Genomic DNA, 20,087 nt, shown 5'->3' with positions numbered 1-20,087 from the left:
GAGCCTTTATTTGCACTCAAAAATGAAGAGCTAATTTTAACATGCTTCTATGCAACAGAAAAGTACAGTGCAGAGAAGAATACAGACAGCAAAAAGAGTAGTGCAATGTAGCAAGCCTTATTTTTATATTATACTGAAATAATATATCAAAGTGAAATGTATTTGCCCCGTTATCACGCCGCAGTTTGCATGTGTTGTGAGATGCCTTATACATAATATGCAAGACTATAGTGATATTAAAATGAATATAATGAAAAAACAGTCTCAAAACTGCAGTTTCTTTCCACAGTAACCTTTGTGTGTTTAGACATTCAGTATACGAGAGAAACAAATAATACAGAAGTGAAAACAATAGGCACATATATAATGGCTCTACAGTGTCATTACATGCTAACCATGCAGAATACTTGATGTAAATGTGTAAAATAATTAGCACATCACATAATACCATGTCACCTTGAAGCAATGCAACATCAAAAAACATAAAACGAACACATAAAAGCAGGATAAAAAGTAACCACTTAAAGCTACCAGAGGTATAACAGCCAAGCTGGGATCTGGAGCAATAACTTAAAGAATTTTATCTTGATTTTCGAGGAAGGAGATTTTAATTTGGAGCAGGTTTCAGGAAAAACAAACGCAGCGTTTTTGAGCTTCAAATTGCAAGTATACAGTAGTACAACTGATGATACTGAATCACACAAAAGAAAAAAAATATATGTAGAAATTGTTCAACATCTGCTAATTCATTCAAAATACACGAGAGCACAGCCATTTCAATAAAATCACTCTCTTGAACTTTCCAACAGCGCTAACAATGCTAAAACTCACAATAGCTTTTGCCGAGCTTGTCAGCTTGTTTGACAGGTGACCCAGAATTTCGAAAGATTCGTAAAGACGTTGCTCAAGGGAGTCGAGAAAAGAAAAAAATGTGGCATGCTATTTTTTGTTGTTTCTTAAGGCTGTACAAACCTCATGCATCACTCTGAAAAACTGCCAGCACTCAGACGTTGTATTCTTGAACATGCAAACATAAATACGAAAATGGCATGTATTAGATATGAATGCCTGAATTCAGTAGTTGATATCGCACCAAAGCTACGACCACACAAACGAAGAAAACACGTGGACAGAACGGGTGCTCACTAGCAGCTGTTTATACCATCTATTCATAAGGTTACACACACACTTGAAAAGGTGGCGAGTCGGTATGAAGTACTGCTGCAGTTTACAGCCCCTAAAAAACTTGCAAAGTTGCGCCATTGCATCACTGTAAATAATGCTTCAAAGGCTGTAGAAAGAAGCATGCGTGGCCGTTGATGAAGCGTGCCACTGAAGTGGTTTACAAAATACCCCTATTGTGTGGAAAGAGACATCTTAGCCAGATGGGGTGCTGCGTGCTTGACCAAGCGAGAAAACATGCTCTTACAGTAAAAAATCACGACGGTGCCTATTCAAGCGCGCATGTCACTTTATGTCGATTCACACCACGAGAAATTTAAGAGGCCTTCCAAAAAAAGAAACGGGTTTACAATTGTGACAAAAATGACATTCTTGCAAAATTATTTGTTTTTCTTGTAATGTTTAGCAGCTTAAGACCTCCCAAAATATTTTTTTCATAATATACCTTTTGTGGAGTAAGTATTTTATATTCAGAGATTCTTACAGAGTGCAACATTGCAATAGAAATAATGCAAATATAACACATTTTGGCTAAGTTCTTGGAGGCGTGGTAGACAAAGAAATTGCTTTACAGCGCAAACGACAAAAAGGAATAGAAGAGACGAGAACAGAGCACTGCACTAACAACCAAAGTTTATTGCAAACCAACTTCAATATATACAAAACAGAACCTGCTCATGACCACCCAACATGAAAAGAATATCACGTACATGTGCCATACGCCGTACCTTATCAAGAACCAGTCATATCAGTGGAACCCAGATAACTAAATTCACATTCCATAAGGAAAATTGAGGGTACGCTAACACAGGAAGCACGAAGTTGTTGAATGTGAAAGGCTTCACTAATCTCGTGCACGCGCCGATTTCATATATCCGCAAGATCACACACTTGTCATGAATCGGCTTACAACCACACTTTTTACAATGGTCCGCCAAGTGGCTGGGAACGGAGCCTTTCAGAGAGTAAGCGTGCTCCCTCAACCGATTATTGATGCATCGGCCTGTTTGGCCAATGTAGCAGAGCCTGCATGTAAACAATATCTTGCATACATTTGTTAAACTACATTCGACATAGCGCGTAACGAGTTTCTCAGTGCATGCTTGTTTCTTATGTCTTTCACTGTTGACCCTACGACATAGCCCCGCGAGCTTGTCGCGTGCGCAGAACGCAGCTCTTACACCCATTTTGCCAATGACCTTCTTTAGTCTATGGGAAACCTCGTGTACGCCCGGGCCAAGATGGTCTTCTGTACCGAGCCTTGTGCAACCTTGGGAAAGGTGCAAGAAGAGAACTGTTGAGCCTTGACAACATCTCGGGGCAGGAGGGTAACGGTCCTGACGACTGAAAAGTAAGCAGCTTGTTACTCATCTTGAAGCAGGGCGAATTCCCACTCGAACTCGCCTCATACCGCCCAATAGCACTGACCAGCTGCGTAGGGAAGATAAGGGAACGGATATATACAAGGCCACTTGAAGTAGTATCTCGAATACTACAAGATTTATCCGAATTCTATGGCTGGTTTTCAATGTGACCGCTCTTCCATTGACAATGCCGTTGATCTAGTTTCGTACGTTCAGCACGAAAGGTCCCGTCATTGACTATCTCCAGCTTTGATTCTAGATGTGAAAGACGCGTATGATAATTTGCTACATGAAGCCATTTTGGGTGCTCTTGCGATGGTTGGCATTGGTCGTCGAGTCTTTCATTAGATTTCGAGTTACCTCACTGCAAGATTTTTCTTTGTGTTAACAGAAGATGGCCCAACTACACGACGCTGTACTTCCAGGGGATTTCCTCAAGGCGGAGTTCTTAGCCTGGCGCTTTTCAACCTTGGACTAATTGGCCTTGCTAAATACTTGCCAAGTACTATTTAAATCTCAATACACGCAGAAGGCGACATCTGTGTTTGGACTTCGGCAGTCACACGTCCTCAGATATGTTCCCGGCTTCAAAGAGCAGCAACTATGATTGTCAACTACTTGTTGAACAAGGTCTCAGCATATCAACAGAAAAATGCGCGCTGGTGGTCTTCACTCGCAAAGCCATGACCCCTTATGTCATCATAATCTGCGGGCAACCCATTTCTTACGCCAGAACCCACTGGTTTATGGACATCATAATTGATAGGGGCCTCTATGGGAGTCCACATGTGGCCTCTACGAAGAAGCGCCTGACCGCTATTTCCCAATTGTTCAAGTTTCTGGCAAGGCAAGCGTGGGGGATGTCAGTAGACGCAATGATGGAACTCCACAGAGCCCTGTTTCTCGGTTTCTTGAGATATAGCTTGCCAGTGCTTAGCAATACCTGCAAGACCAATGTTCGTCCTCTACAGGCAGTACAAGCCCATGCACTGAGAGTGTGCCTTGGTCTGCCCAGATGTACGTCAACAAAGGCAACAAATGCGATTTCTGGTGACTGTTCGATACAAACTAACATTGCTGTAGAAGTCCTCGGAACACACATCAGACACTTTGTCTTCACTTTGCACTGTTGCCTTCAGAGAGGCGCCAAGCATCATTCGTTAAATTGATTGTGAAGTACAACGAGAAACTTCCCTCGGGCTTTACTCCTGCATCTAAACCATCGATACTCTCCTGGTGTCTTATTCGACCCACATTGCATCTTAGTGTACCAGGGATTCGGAGAAAATCTGAGCTTTCATCACCCGTGCTGAAACAACTGTCTCTTCTTCTTTTGCACGAGAAATATTCAGACAGTGTACATATATATACCAATGGCTCCGCGAACCGCCAGTGTTCATCAAATGCAGTAGTTGTCCCAGCGAGAGGTATTACTATCAGCATTGAGACTAACCACTCCACGGCACCTAAGCAGCGGAACTAGCTGCTTTGCGCGCTGCACTTTGTGTGGTCAATTGGGAACCACCACAACAATGTCGATTTTTAGAGACTCAAGGACTACCCTACAATCTGTGCTCTCAGCACTGCGTCGCCGGCTGTACGAAGAGCTTGTTTTTAAAATTCGATGCCTTCTCCACACTTCGCACAAGAAAGGGTATCATGTGACGTTTCAGTGGCTTCGAAGTCACTTCGACGTCATAAGTAATAAACATGCCGACAATGCCGTGCGGGAAGCTCTTGAAGGAACGCGAGAAAAAGCCATACCACTTTCGCGGACCAATTCTGCCAGTAATCTTTACGACTTGCGCGTGAAATCCCGTTTTCACTATGGTGCCCACAAAGCAACGAGACTGATCGTCAACATCGCCTGTCCTCTTTGATGGCTCTCCGCATGCACACTGGGCTCGACTGGAGAGAAGCCACCCTTCTTCATCGCTTAAGGCTAGGAGTGGCATTTACAAAATCTTAATCCTTTGTCATGGGAATGGCCGACAACGCTCTCTGCAATCCCTGTCGTTGCGAAGAGACACTACACCACATCCTCTGTGACTGCCCGTTGTATGACATTCACAAACAGTCACTGGCGTCCGTCCTTGCGCGCGTCGACAACAGCCAAATGTCTGTGGGCACTGTTCTGTCAAGTGCCCGAGAGAAGACATTGCAACAGAAGGTGACAAATACTTTGTTGAAATCCCTACGCGACACGGACTTGAACAAGTGGCTGTAACAGCAACGCCACGCACCACGAAAGACAAGACATGCGAAAGACAAGAAAGACAAGAGTGTGCGCACCTGTGCTGGAGAATGTGTTGTGTTTATCTCTCTTCCCTCTCTGCTCTCTATCTTTCATCTTCTCCATCCCCCTAACACGCGCAGGGTAGCGAACCGGCTGTATATAGGCTGCTTAACCTCCCTGCCGTTTTTTTCCTCCTATTTTCCTTCCTTCATGTACGCAGGGAATAACATCCGTGCTAGAATGAGCCTTCTTGAATTCGCTGTTGCTTTGTCCCTTATCAGGCACTCATAGTGACGTAAGGAGAGTCTCGGCAATGAAAGTTAGCAGGGGATTAGGAAAGGCTGCTTGTTGAAAGCGGTGAACTTGGAGCGAAAAACTGCATTCTATTTGGTAGTGACAAGAACGAGTTAGAGCTGCCCTTAGGCAGGAAAAAGCGATGCTCCGCTTGACTAGCTTCCAGTGGGCGGACGTAAAAGATGAAGGATTGATGGATATGTGAGGTTTAACGTCCCAAAACTACCATATTTTTATAAGAAACGCCATGGTGGAGGGCTCCGGAAATTTTGACCACCTGATGTTCTTTAAAGTGCACCCAAATCTGAGCACACGTCCCTACAGCATTTCTGCCTCCATCGGAAATGCAGCCGCCACTGCCGGGGTTCGATCCCACTACCTGCAGGTGGTAAAAGAAGAAAGCTTTTCTTTGAGCGTGGCTTGTACCGCCAACATATTAGGTTAACCAAAAAAAGCTTTTCTAATTCTAGACATCGTTGCTTGTCGTCAGAAATAAACTCCGAAGTCAATTCTAGTTGCTTCATTTCACGCCAACAAATGTCAAATATGTCACTGGTGGTTCGCCGAGGGTCAGATTGATCGATGCGGTAAGACACTAAAATGCTGCCATTGTAGCGGAACACTTTACCTGTGCTTGTCTAATGAAGGTAAACCATGAGACTTCTGTCATACATAGTAATAAGGGCTGCAGCGCGAGCACGAATGTGCTAGAAGAAACAGAATTCAAACCAACTAGCCCAAATCGCCATTCTTCTTCTGTCATACAACGAGAGTAAAGGGCCACTAAGAACCGGAGCTAAACATGAGCCAATGCACACTCCTTGCCGCTGAGGATCATATTATTGCCACCACACAACATGAATGTCTTGCGCCTACCATATCTCTGCAAAGTAACGAATAGTGGGGCCTCCTAGGGAAATGTTAGGGTAGCGTTTATCCATATTATTGAATCACGTGTTTTCTACTCAACGATGCCGAAACATGCCGCTGCACATGCTACATGAGGGTGCACGTGGCACCGGTAGAAACAGAACGTGCTCCAGTATGCACCAGCGCATCCCCGCAGGGGCGCCTGTGCAAGTAGGCGTTTGGTATGTAGCGACACCACGGACCCGAGCTAACCGGGGAGTTCCTACTCCCTCCCACGCCTAGCCGTGCGTGGCTTTGCCGTGTCCGGGGAAAAGGGGATTTTGGGGGTTGAGCCAACGCTGGGTGATTGAACCGTTGAGGCCCCCCGGCAGAGGCAACACAACCCTTTGGCCCCGGCTTCACGTAGACGGCACCCCTGGGCCGACACTCCCAGGGGAAATCGGCAGTCGCCTTTTCCTATCTCTCTCTCCCTACATCTTCGTCTTTATCTCTTACAATTTATCTGTCCTTTCTTCTACTCTCTTCCGTTTACTTCCAAACTTCCTGGCGCCTGGGGTTAACCCTGTGCAAATAGCCTACCTTGGTCTAGGCACATTGGGTTATAGTGGCATTGTACGGCTAGCGTCTGCGGGTTTCAGCATCCGCAAACTTGTAGCGTCCCCTCGTTGGGCTCCGTGGTGGGGGGCCGCCAACTCTGCGGAACAAAAATAAGACAGGCATGCATAAAGCATTCCCCCAATTGTCTGATCGTACCGGCCTAAAGCGGGTACGCACCGAAGATATAAATTTTTTCAACCAGCCAAAAGAAACATATTCTCACTTTCATGTTATCCACTGTGAAAAAACTGAAAAGCAAGCCAGGACCGTCTCTCCTTTCGTAGTTGCTAGATGTCTTACCGAAACTCTTGGCACAGGATAGAAGGTAACCGAAATGGCTATCGGAGACCTTCTCCTCGTAATCCGTGACAAAGAACAATTTGAAAAGCTAGACCGTATTTCAGATTTCGGTGGCTTACCAATAACCATAACACCAAATAGATCAATGAACAAAACTCGCTGAGTGGTATCTGACATGTACTTACTTGACTTGACTAAGACTGAACTTTTGGAGGGGTGGAAGAGCCAAAATGTCACTATTGTACACAGATTCGTCATCAGAAGAGATAATAATGAAACACCGACAAAACACTTAATACTCACGTTTGCATCCAGTAAACTACCGTAATCTATTCAAACAGGGTACACGAAGACATCTATCAGGCCGTACATACCAAACCCTCGTCGTTGCTTCCAATGCCAAAACTATGGCCATGGCTCTAAAACCTGTCATGGTCACCAAACTTGTGCACAATGTGGAGTCCTAGGCAACGTGTCTGAGAACTACAAACAACCGCCACAGTGTGTAAACAACGAAGGGAACCATGCCGCATATTCACGCTCCTGCACATACTGAAAAAAAGAAAAAGAAATAATTATGTTGAAGGTGAAGGAGAACATTTCATGTAAGGAAGCACGGCGAAGAGTAGCATCATTCTATGGACCTACATACGCTGATGCGGCGCGTCAGGAGGCACCGGCGCACCAGCCCTCGCCACTCCTTCGGCCCGCGCATACCGAGCCGGTGGTTGTGGCACCTGCCCCCAAGGCGGCTGTAGCCCAGGCTACACCGCTTACTCCATAACAGAGACCGGAGACTCCAGAGTACTCGGGTCTCAAGGCCTCACTTCACCAGGCGAGGCCCGAAATTCGAACTAACAGCCCGCACGTGCGGGCATCCAGTGCCCCGAGGAGGCAATGGATACGTCGGTACCCTTGGTGCCGAAAGAGCAGCGTGGCTCCTTGGAGCGCGCCAAGAAAACAAAAAAGCAGATAACAGGGCCTGGTGACGGCCCTGTTAAGTGAACTCAAACTCCCTGTCTAAACAGCCACTCGGTTTTCGTACACACAGCACTATTTTACATTCACCATGAACACTCAAATTTATTTATTTATTTATTAGAATACCCTCAGGGCCCGTAGGGCATTACAGAGGGGGTGGGTACAACATATATAACACACAAGAAAAAAGACAAAATAAAGAAACAAGTATCAGATGCGCAAATCAGGAAGGCAACATAAGTCAACTAAAAAATGTATAAGAATTCAAGCACATACAAGACAAAGATAGATAATAGAAACTGCGTAAAGCTACAAGCATTGCTGAGAAATTATACAATGGAACGCCAGGGGCCTTTAAGAAACCTTGACGACATCCTAGAACGCTTACACGAACACTCATCAAAAGTTCTGTGTGTACAAGAAACACACCTTAATTCAAAACACAAATTTTTTTCGTAAATATGTGATTTTCCGAAAGGACCGTGTTGATGCCATGACATCATCCGGAGGTGTTGCCATCATAGTGAATCAAGGAATTGCATGCACACACTTACAACTCCAAACAACCCTTGAGGCAGTGGCTATTCGAGCGGTTCTTTTTGATAAACTGATCACAATCTGCACTATTTACATTCCTCCTAGCTATCAGCTGCAAAAACGTGATTTACACTTTTTAATTGATCAACTTCCGGAACCTTATGTTCTCCTTGGAGACTTTAATGCGCATAGCAGGCTATGGGGTGACTCTCGGTATGACGTGCGAGGTCGACTGATTGAACAGTTCCTTCTTTCGTCAAGCGCGTGTCTCCTAAATTGAAAAGAACCAACCTATTATAATCTCGCCAATAACACCTACTCCTCCACAGACCTAAGCATAGTATCTCCATCTCTTGTGCCTCTACTTCAGTGGAAAGTCGTCAGTAATCTGTACGGAAGTGACCACTTCCCCGTAGTTTTGAGCACAACTACAGTAAATGAGTGTCCACCACATGTTCCCAAGTGGCTCATAAACAGAGCCGACTGGGAACAGTTTTATACCATCGCTCGTCTAGGTTGGAATGACATGTGTACTTTGAACATTAATGTTGCTGTCAACTACTTCACAGCGTTTTTTATTGATGCTGCGACAAAATGCATCCCACAAACAAATGGGCACCCTGGAAAACGGCGTGTGCAATGGTGGAACTCTGAATGCCGAAACGCGCGCAAACAGCAAAACAGAGCTTGGAGGCTGCTTCGGAACTCACCGATAGCCAAAAATCTTGACACCTTCAAGAAAATGAGGTCTCAAGGCAGAAGAACGCGTCGGCAGGCCAGAAGAGAAAGCTCGCAGAAGTTTTTGTCAGGGATCAATTCATACACACAGGAGGCTAAAGTCTGAAACATGGTCGGTAGGATAGCAAGAAAACAAGTACACACACTTCCACTCGTAAATACTCAGGGTGATACCTTGGAAAATCAGGCAAACTTCCTCGGCGCACACTTTGAACGGGTATCCAGCTCGTCCCACTATACTGACACTTTTCAAAAATACAGAAGAAGAATAAAAAAGCAGATACTCGAACACAAATCCACTAGATACGAGGCTTATAACAAAGCTTTCAGTCTAGCTGAGCTCCGAACATCTCTAAACTCCTGCAGTACCCAGGTTCTGACAGTGTGATGTATGAAATGTTAAAAAACCTACCAGCCAAAACACAAAAAACCTTACTTTGTTTGTACAATGCTATCTAGTTTTCTGGCACTATCCCTACCTCCTGGAAAGAGGCTATTATTATTCCCATTTTGAAAGAGGGCAAGGACCCTTCTTTAGCTTCAAGCTATAGACCTATTGCACTTACAAGCTGCTTGCGCAAAGTCTTCGAAAAATGATAAACTGTCGACTTGTACATATCCTTGAAACAAAGAATTTGCTCGACCCATTTCAGTGCGGGTTTCAAGAAAGTAGATCCACCACAGACCGCCTTGTTCGTATCGAGGCACAGATCAGAGACGCCTTCGTCCATAGACAATATTTTCTCTCTGTGTTCCTCGATATCTCAAAGGCTTATGATACAACATGGCGTTTTGGAATTCTAAGAGACCTGTCCCACCTTGGTGTGCGCAGAAGTATGTTTCACATAATCGAATGTTACCTGTCAAACCGGACATTTCGTGTCCGTGTGGGCAGTGTTCTCTCCCAAACATTTGTCCAGGAAACAGGCGTGCCACAAGGGGTGTACTTAGTTGCACACTTTTTATTATCAAAATGAATTCCTTGCACTTGTCCATCCCCCGCAACATATTCTATTGTATATATGTCGACGACGTTCAGCTTGGCTTCAAGTCATGCAACTTGGCAATGTGTGAGCGGCAGCTTCAGCTGGGTTTAAACAAGGTCTCCAAATGGGCAGATGAAAACGGATTTCGACTTAACCCACAAAAAAGCACCTGTGTCTTGTTCTTTCGAAAGAGAGTCTTGCACTCGGAACCTGATATTCGACTGAACGGGCAACGTCTGTCTGTCAAAGCCGAGCGTAAATTTTTAGGTTTAATATTGGACATCAAGTTGACCTTCGTACCGCACATCAAGTAATTAAAAACAAAATGTTTAAAAGCCATGACTGTTAGAAAAGTGTTGTCACGTACTACTTCGGGTAGCGATAGGAAATGCCTCATGAATCTGTATCGAAGCCTCATTCGCACCCGCTTAGATTATGGGGCCGTTGTTTATCAGACTGCAACTCGAAGTGCTTTGAAGATGCTGGACCCCGTGCACCATTTGGGCATCCGCCTTTCTACGGGTGCTTTTCGCACCAGCCCTGTAGAAAGCCTTTACGTTAAGTCAAATGAATGGTCGCTTCATCTACAGACAACTTATATGTCCTTTGTATATTTTCTTAAGGTGAAAGCAGACAAAAAAGCACCCCTCATACTCTACTAATAATGATCTGTCGAGCTCCATTCTGTTTAAAAACAGGCCTTCGATGAGACAGCCCTTCTCAGTTTGCCTGAAGGGTCTAGCTTAAGAAGCTGGAGTGTCACTTGAACACAGTTTAATGGCTCCTGTAGCATACCCGCCACCATGGCAGTGGCAGACTATAGACTGCGATGTGTCTTTCCGAGAAGGTATATAACATGCACCTATTGCCCATATCCGAACATACTTTCTGGGGATAAGCTCGCTGCATCCGTCCACAAAAGCACTGCCTCTACACCCATATTAATCCCGGCCCTTGATCTTAAGCCGTCTCTCAAACGAAACTTCAGGGACTACTGGCAAAGCAAGTGGGATACACACACACAAAACAAACTACACATTATTAAGCCACACCTTGGTCATTGGCTGCCAGTATCAAAATCGTGTCATATAGAGGTAATACTAACGAGACTCAGGTTAGGACACACATACACGACACACACATATCCTTTGTCCGGTGGCGATACACCATTGTGTGACAAATGTGGTGAAGCATTAACAGTCCTTCACATATTAATTCAGTGCAAACACTTAGAAACTCTAAGAAAACAGCATTTTCCTTTACCCTACCAACAACATATACCTTTAAACCCTGGAATGTTCGTTGGTAGGGAACCGCTTTTTAGTCAGAAATCATTGCTAGCGTTTTTTAAAGAAATTCATAATTTTCATATCATACCCGGGCATTCCGTAGCACGACCTCTCCACAGAGGTTTTTGCTGCGGTGGCTACACAGGAAAACACTTGCCTCACGGCCCTTGGACGCAAGGGTATGAACGAGTGAGGTACTTGTGCTAATGCCATACATGTCCACCATCGCTTTTCATTATCACCAATTTTTGTCACCTATTCACACCACACACACCTTTCACGGCATGGTCATGATTTTATTACTTGTATGTTTTTACCCGTCTTACTGCGAGAAATTTTATGGCTCTTATACAGCCGCTAATCACAATCATTGTCCACATTCCTTGTACCATGAACTGGCGCTCTTTGGCCATCAAATGGCCCTTGCGCCAAAAAACACAATATATCATCATCATATCATCATGATGCACCAGCGCATACCAGGGAAAATTCCAGCGTCTTCAGCGTTTTCAGTGCTCTAGCGTCACTGTTCTCAAGGCACCACCCCTACAGTGCGACCAGCTATATTCCAGTGCACCCTCTGAAGTGACAATGCCAGCTTGTGCCAGCGCCAAAACACATACTAGTATCATGCTAGGGACGCTGGTTTTTGGAATAGAGGTTTAGGGAAAATATTTGGCATGCTGAAATGATACATAGTGTACCCTTCCGAAACTATTGAAAGTAATGTCACTAAAACCGGGAAAACAATTAACTGCGTAAAGCACGGATATATTATATTCAATAACACTTCAAATTGTACAAAAGATTAAAAATCAAGCATTTAAATTGAGGAACTTGAATACGGCAATCAAGTAGAGTTAAAGTATTCTAATAATTTCCATCATTTATACAGCCAAAAAATTTATCAAGTTCTCTAAGTTGCTGTGGGAAGAAACGGCTAGATGAATAGACAGACAGAGCCACGAACGCACGGAGGGACGGGTGAACGGAAGCACGAGAGAACGAATGGACGAATAGATGGACGCATGGACGTACGAACAGATCCACGGATGCATAGATAGAAAGATGGAATGACGGACAGAAGCAAGGACAGACGGAAGCATAATTGAACGGAAGTGCGGATGGACAGACAGACGGATGGACGCAAGGACGGACAGAAGAGCAGAAGCAGGGACGAACAGACATACGGAAGGACAGAAGCGCAGCCGCACGGACTGACGGACGGAAGCATGGACAGATTCACGGAAGGGTGAACGGACGGACAAGTGGGCGGTTGCACACGCAGATGGACGGATGAACACTTCGCCCCACGCATCATTATTCACTCCGTGGACATGCTGTGAAAATCACTAACGGCGTCTGGTTATATAATTGCCAAAGACATATACGCACAAAGCCATCTATTTAGAAAGTCATAAACTGGAGGTTGCTATATGCTACATACGAAAGAGAGAACGACCAATAAACAAAGGAGCTTCGCCCCTAAAAATGAAACATACAGTTAGTGTAGAAACAGTGATGCCGCAAGGTTGATGGATGTTTGTGGCCTGACCGTCTGGTTAGAGAACTGGATGTAAACCTACAACTGCTGATATTTAGGTGTTGAGGATTAAGTTGGAATATCTATGTTAGCCCGCCGAGTATAGCGTGATTGCATAACGTTACTAGCCTAGCTCTTGCGAACAATTCAGTGGATAAATCGAGCAAATACAAGGCTTTGAATTAGAAAGACCTTGAATAAAACGCAACTTGAAGCACTTTTGAAGGTATGTATCCTAGAGTGCGTAAGGGCAGTTGATCGCCGCTGCATTCGAGAAGCGATGTTAGAGTTTTCAAAAATAAATGCAAACAGCTTTTTTGGCAGGAAAAATAAGGGCTATGTACGCAGGGTTTCTTGAAATTCTGCGTAAACGTAACGATGTCATCACACGTATGCCACACTGTCAGGAGAAGCTCTACCGAAGAGTGGCCTCCTCGATTTGCTCCGGCAATGGCACATCTTGACTGAGTTATAGAGGCCACGGTTGAAGGTAGTACGTGAGATACTTGAGCATCTGTCACTCCACATACCGTAACAAAGCCGCCAAACTTCGAGCTTCACTATGCATCAGCCGCCATCGCATAAACAACGCCATCTCAGTCAGTAAGAATGAGTAAGCGACAAGTATCTTCCGATGAAGTTAGTGTTGGTGACGTAGTTTTCGACTTCCATAGTTTTGATGGCTCGCGTGGGCGAAGAACAATTTTTTTAATGCGAAGCAATTTCAGCGAACTTCGGCGACTTTGAGTCTGTCTGTCTATCTACCTATCTATCTATCTATCTATCTATCTATCTATCTATCTATCTATCTATCTATCTATCTATCTATCTATCTATCTATCTATCTATCTATCTATCTATCTATCTATCTATCTATCTATCTAACTATCTATCTATCTATCTATCTATCTATCTATCTGTCTGTCTGTCTATCTATCTATCTATCTATCTATCTATCTATCTAATATATCTATCTATCTATCTATCTATCTAATCTATCAATCAAACCGCTTATAGCTTTCACACTCTAAAAAATATTGAGTAAAAAGGGTGTCTTTTTGTCCCACAACAAGAATCGTCGTCAGGCTTGCGTGCGCTTTCTTTCTTGAAAACTCGGCGCTGGCTCCTTCCCTACCGAGAATGCAATGTAACCATGATAATGAGCATGTCGATCGTGACCGGAATGTACCGGGCGCGGGGCGATAGCGCAAAGATGGAACGCAATATAGATGACGATATTGTTGTGGGACAAAAAGACACCCTTTTTACTCACTCTTTTTTTAGAGTGTAGCTCCCGTGACCGATTCGACAATGGTATCTAAACCAGCATTCGTATGGCATAACAAGACTTTATGACGAGCACGAGTGACTAGTCACAATATGAAAAACATGACAGTGATCTTATGAATATCATTATTTGCATGTTATTATCTTCATTCTCTTGCTGTGGTTTCGTTCACATGACATATTGCAAAACTGGTATGGTACGACATCACGGCATGGTGAACATAAGTGACACGCCTTAACTGAAAATCATGAGATGCATGTAATGTAAGCCGTGGCTACAGGCTATGCTCATGGTGTGCTCGTGGTCGTTCCGCTACTTTCACATACCGAATTTAGTATAAAAAATGAAGGTATATGACTGGAGCAAACATGATACTTATGAAAAGCGTGTCAAGTAAGAACATGACTACATGCCCTGCTAATGATGGGTTAGAAACAGTTTCGCTAGCTTCGCATATACCAAATTTCGTATTACGTGACGCGAACGGACAACGAAGGTAAATGACGCGTCGAAACATGATAATCATGACAGGCGTGTAAAGCACAGCGTGACTACTGGCTACGCTCATATTGCGCTCGTGGCAATTTTGCTAGCTTCACATGTTCAAAATTTGGTATAACGTGACGTAAATGGGCGACAAATGACTGGCGCAAACAGGAGTATCATATCATGAAATCATGTATGGCATAATTTACATGCCTACCACTTCTTCTGCTGGTAGTTCAAATGCTAGTGGTACCGTCCTAGCGCGACTGTAAACAACATACTTGTGTCTTATCTAGATAAGTTAGTGCGCACATTTTACTAGTGTACAATGTACTACGTCCGTCTGCCTCGTAAGGTTGTGTTCATTTCAAAGTGACACATAAACCTTCCTTATTATTGGTTCGCATATCATCAATTCCCATTGTATCTGGGATCTACAAATTTGTTCGCGTATTCAGCATTCACTACTGCCACCACCACGCAAAAAAAAAAAAAATCAGCGCATCGTCGTCAACATTGTCGGTTTTTGCTCACAACATAGTTTTGTCAAATCTTAAACTTTCTTCAGCTTCCCTTTAGGATAAACCTGCATTGCCTTTCTTTTTCGAAAATACGCTATGATTTTCATACGCATAATTGTAGCACCTAATTGCAGGTCAGTGATGTTGTCAGCCTCACGCGGAAGGAAACGCTGGCTCACATGGAGCGATATGCTATTGGTTTCCGGAACAACGGCGTAGCTCCAGGTCACCGCATCTGCATCCACCTGGACAATGGAGTGGAAAATCTGGTAGCTATTTACGGCTGCATTTTGGCTGGGGCAGCCGTCGTTTTAGCAAAACCTTCGCTCACTGAAAGTGAGTACACAAGCTAATCTTTTTTTGTTTCCCTGTTTAGTCAAGTATCTCTTTGAATAGCACTGTCTCCTCAGGCAAACGTCAGTGTTTAGTGTCATAAAACATGAAGTGACATTTTGACACTTCTAAAATATATGCGGAACCATGTATTGATGAACTTTACAAGCATGGTGCCTTGTGGCTAGTTTTTGTAAGAAATTACCCAATGAAGCGAAAAGACGTTTATTAGTATCCTTGATGCGGCTACGACAGCTGATGAAGGCCTTAATCGTTCCTTCATTTAGGCTTACCATGCAGAAAAACTTTGCGAATACATTGTCCAAGTAAGTGAAAATAGTTCACAATGAATGTATAAACAATGAATTATTTCTCTAGCATTAACAATCACTGATGAGCACAATATTAAGGTAAGCGCTGAAAGCATAATCACCGATTATTTTTTAATCTCAGAAGAACTTGATTGGATTTGGATGAAAACAGAATAAGGATGATTAAACAACCACGATTGTTTATAGCTGAAACGTTTTTAGACCCTCTAAAGCTGTGCATATATGCTTTGCGATGAGCATTGCACTTTATTTCTCTGGTTCCTCTGTACGTATTATTCAGAAGCATTGTTCTTATTTTCTTTGGTTTCGCTCCTCGCTGTCCAACGTTTGAGTCGAGGTGAAGGCCTCGTCAGGAGACTTACGAGTGCCCTTCTTTCCTTGCCTCGAGAACATATATTTAGCTAAAGTAGAACTAGAAACTAGAAACTAAAGTTTTTCACACATAACCCAAAATCATCATCACTATCAGTGCAGGTCATAGAAAGGTACGAAGCCAGATGCATACCCTAAAAAGTATTTCAAAGAGCAGAAAAATTAAGATGATAACTGGGTAAGCATGTATATCGCGTAGCAAAAAAACAAACAGATCACCATGTGACTAACGTATACTCATAGTGTGGTCACCTAGTGAAATTTAGCCGTTGCATTATCAGTTAATCATGGGGATTATTTACGGAGAGTAACGCTTCGAGCATTCAGTACCTCTTATTTCGCCTGTGGTGTGTGAAGCTAAAATATTTTATGATTTCCAATTAATCTACCGAAAATCACACCTTCACTTGAGCACCGCCATTGGAAGCTCATCGTTTAAAACTTTTCTAAAGCTGCTTTGATGGACAACTATGATTATTTGACAGCTAGTGTAACATGTTCACATCTTTCATTTTCACAAATATCCTCCTATTTCATAATATTGGCCTGTAGGGCTTCAATATGAGCAAGCACCCACTGTTAATGGTAGTGTTTGGTTTGGTGATTCGCACTGTTCATGACGGAACGCTTTACAATAAAGGGGCCCTGAAACACTCTATTGAGTAACTATAGAATCACCTCACTGAAAAAGCTTATTGCCTCACAAACTGAACGCCGTCAAAATTTCAAGAATCCGCCCAGTACGAGTGGAGTTACAAAAATTTGCCACATGCTCCAATCGCATTCTCTCTATTCTCGTCCCGACTAAAGCACTCGAAGCTAAGCAGGGAGAGACGGCTGGGGCAAAGAGAAAACGTCTCACGCTACAGATGACCTTGAGCACTTTTTTTTCTTCAGATACGCGGTTTTAGTGCGATGGCACGAGCACGCATGGACAAGTGATGGCCTCTCACAGCGATCTCTGTGATGACCGAGTGTGCCATGTTCAAATCAGCCAGTGGCTGATGGATTGGCATTCTACGTGTGATTTTCGAGCGTCTTCCGTCATTCGTCGAGGGAAGAGGGAGCAACTTTTAGTTGACTTTGATATTCTATTGGGAATTCAAAGCCGCGTACTGCGCTATAACATTTTGCTCACGCGTTCTCGGGAGCCTCTACTACGAATTAGCAGCGTTTTCTGATTATGCTCGAAAAGTTTTACAGGACCCCTCTAAGCTACAAATATCTGCACCAGGTAGCTTGTACATCTGCTCTGATGCTGTTATTCACGTTGTCCTGCGTATACGCTTATTTTGCTTCTGTGAACGTCGCCATCCTTTATCACTTCTTTTTTGTTGCCCCTGTCCCCCTTCCCTAGTGTTGAGTACCATGCTAGAGCAAACTAGCTCAGGCTGACCTCTCTGCCTCCAAATAAATCATCTCTCTTTTTCTTTGGTGCCAGCTCACTAGGCTCGTACGCATGTTCTTTTGAACAGAAGAGCAAACCTAGAAACAAAAACCAACTGCAGTCACGCGCAAGACAGCTAGTGATTGTGTTGTCTGCAATTTTGTTTGTTTTCATTGGCTCAATATGTCTCTAGTGCTGCACGTTTGTACGCTACACTAGAAATGCTACGCATTCACTAAATTTACTAAAATACAAAATAACGATGAGAGGGGTAACGCACGCAACCATGAGAACAAGAGCAGTTGTGAAAACAAGATGAACGCCGGTATTTTGTAGTCTTGAGCTCACCAAAGCCAACGAGCTCACATTTCTGCCTTGTTTTTTGAAACGGTTTCTAAAGAGTATTTTGTTGCCTGCCACGACGCATGACTTTCATGCTACACTACGTATCTTCAGGCGCTTAGACAGATGTGCTTCGCAAGAATAGAAAACTTCCCCTGAAGGCCACCTACCACGGGCTCAATACATGTTAGCCTTGTCAACAGATGTAGTGGTTTGTCGGGAAAGGAGAAACATTCAGAGAACGAAGACATGCGAAACGGGTAGCACTAGCCATGGTCTAAACATCTAAGTTTCTGGCAACGTGAGTTGAGCCCTGAGATATGGTTCCCACTAAAAACGTATGCATACTTTGCTTAAGCAAAGTTCTTACAGCCGGCTACCATGGCTTCAGGCGCGTTTTTGTGTGTGGACCTAATTAGGTTAGACTCAGAATTCTTGCACAGTCAATAAGTCAGAGAACGCAGAACGGTGCCGTATTCCTGGAATTCTGAAAGCATTTGAAGAAGTGTCAGGTAAATTGTGGGTTGGTATATCAAGTTAAACCTCTATCTAACAAAACCGATTCTTGCGTAATATCTGAACTGCTCGAACATTGCCACTTCCCCGCATGTAGCCCTCTAGTTCAACGTCCAAATTCAAGAATGCTTTATTAGAACTGCGCCTCTGCTCAATTTCAGTGTGACCCTCATTCGACTTTGATGTTGTACGTCACTGTGAATTGAATCTTTCCGGAGATCTTAATTGCATGATTGTTCAGTAAATGGAAACAGTAGTCAGGGCCAGAATGAATATTATGGATTTGAGAAGAAAAAAATTCTGGTGGTGTACTAACACTTTTAAAATTTTACATGGCACTAACATCATTGCTGCTTTGACATTTTTTTTTCAGATCAGCTACGCTACCAGAGTGAAGATAGCGAGAGTACGCATATTCTCACTGAACAGAAGTACGCCGAAAAAGTGGTCAGAACAGCGGCGGCGCTCGGCATGAAGGTAAATGAACGTTACTAGAATAAGCTCAGTTTCAAAGCTCCATATCTCCGCCAGCGGAGGAGGTTGTGGCGATGATGATGATATATGGTGTTTTTTGGCGCAAGCGCCATATGATGGCCAAAGAGCGCCAGTTCATGGGACAAGGAATGTGGACAATGATTATGATTAGCGGCTGTATAAGGGCCATAAACTTCCTCGCAGTAAGGCGGGTAAAATCATACAAGTAATAAAATCATGACTATGCCGTGAAAGGTGTGCGTGGTGTGAATAGGTGACAAAAGTTGGTGATAATTAAAAACGATGGTGGACATGTATGGCATTAGCACAAGTACCTCACTCGTTCATACCCTTGCGTCCAAGGGCCGTGAGGCAAGTGCTTTCCTGTGTAGCCACCGCAGCAAAAACCTCTCTGGAGAGGTTGTGCTACGGAACGCCCGGGTATATGATATGAAAATTATGAATTTCTTTTAAAAACGCTAACAATGATTTATGACTAAAAAGCGGTTCCCTACTAACGAACATTGCAGGGTGTAAAGGTTTGTCGGTAGGGTATTGGAAAGTGTTGTCTTCTTAGAGTGTCTAACTGTTTACATTGAATTAAAACGTGAAGAACTGTTAATGCCTCACCACACTTATCACACAATGGTGGATCACCACCGGATAAAAGATGTGTGTGTGTGTCGTGTATGTGTATCCTATCCTGAGTCTTGTTAGTGTAACCTCTGTTAGATGTGATTTTGATACTAGTGGCCAATGGCCAAGGTGTGGCTTAATAACGTGTAGTTTGTTTTGTGTGTGTTTATCCCACTTTCTCTGCCAAGAGTCTCTGAGGTTTCTTTTGAGAGACGGTTTAAAATCAAGGACCGGGATTGATATGGGTGTAGGGGCAGTGCTTTTGTGGACGGATGCAGCGAGCTGATCCGCCCTCACGTTGCCTTGGATCTCACGGTGTCCTGGCACCCAGCACACTACAACATGTTGGTTGAGTGTGTAGAGTGTGCAAAAAATGGAGTAAAGTGAGACGAGGACAAGTTTTTTTGTTTTTTAAGACTGTGCAGAGCCGTTACCACACTGAGGGAGTCTGTATAAATTACTGCTTTTTGTATTTGTAATTGT

General features: G+C 43.7%; 1 protein-coding gene across 1 annotated transcript in view; it reads left to right on the top strand.

Annotated features, from left to right (window-relative positions):
* The window catches only part of LOC119174143 (uncharacterized), a 145,155-nt gene that overhangs the window by 52,427 nt on the left and 72,641 nt on the right, over positions 1 to 20,087 (top strand). The window contains exons 3-4 of the mRNA XM_037424963.2: positions 15,347 to 15,548; positions 18,868 to 18,971. Of these exons, the coding sequence (XP_037280860.2) occupies positions 15,347 to 15,548; positions 18,868 to 18,971 (306 nt within the window). The remainder of the gene's footprint in view (positions 1 to 15,346; positions 15,549 to 18,867; positions 18,972 to 20,087) is intronic.

This window comes from Rhipicephalus microplus, chromosome 5 (assembly GCF_043290135.1).
Source record: "Rhipicephalus microplus isolate Deutch F79 chromosome 5, USDA_Rmic, whole genome shotgun sequence".
NCBI lineage: Eukaryota > Metazoa > Arthropoda > Arachnida > Ixodida > Ixodidae > Rhipicephalus > Rhipicephalus microplus.
Note: the sequence above shows the minus strand (reverse complement) of the source record. Positions and strands in the feature narration are given on the sequence as shown.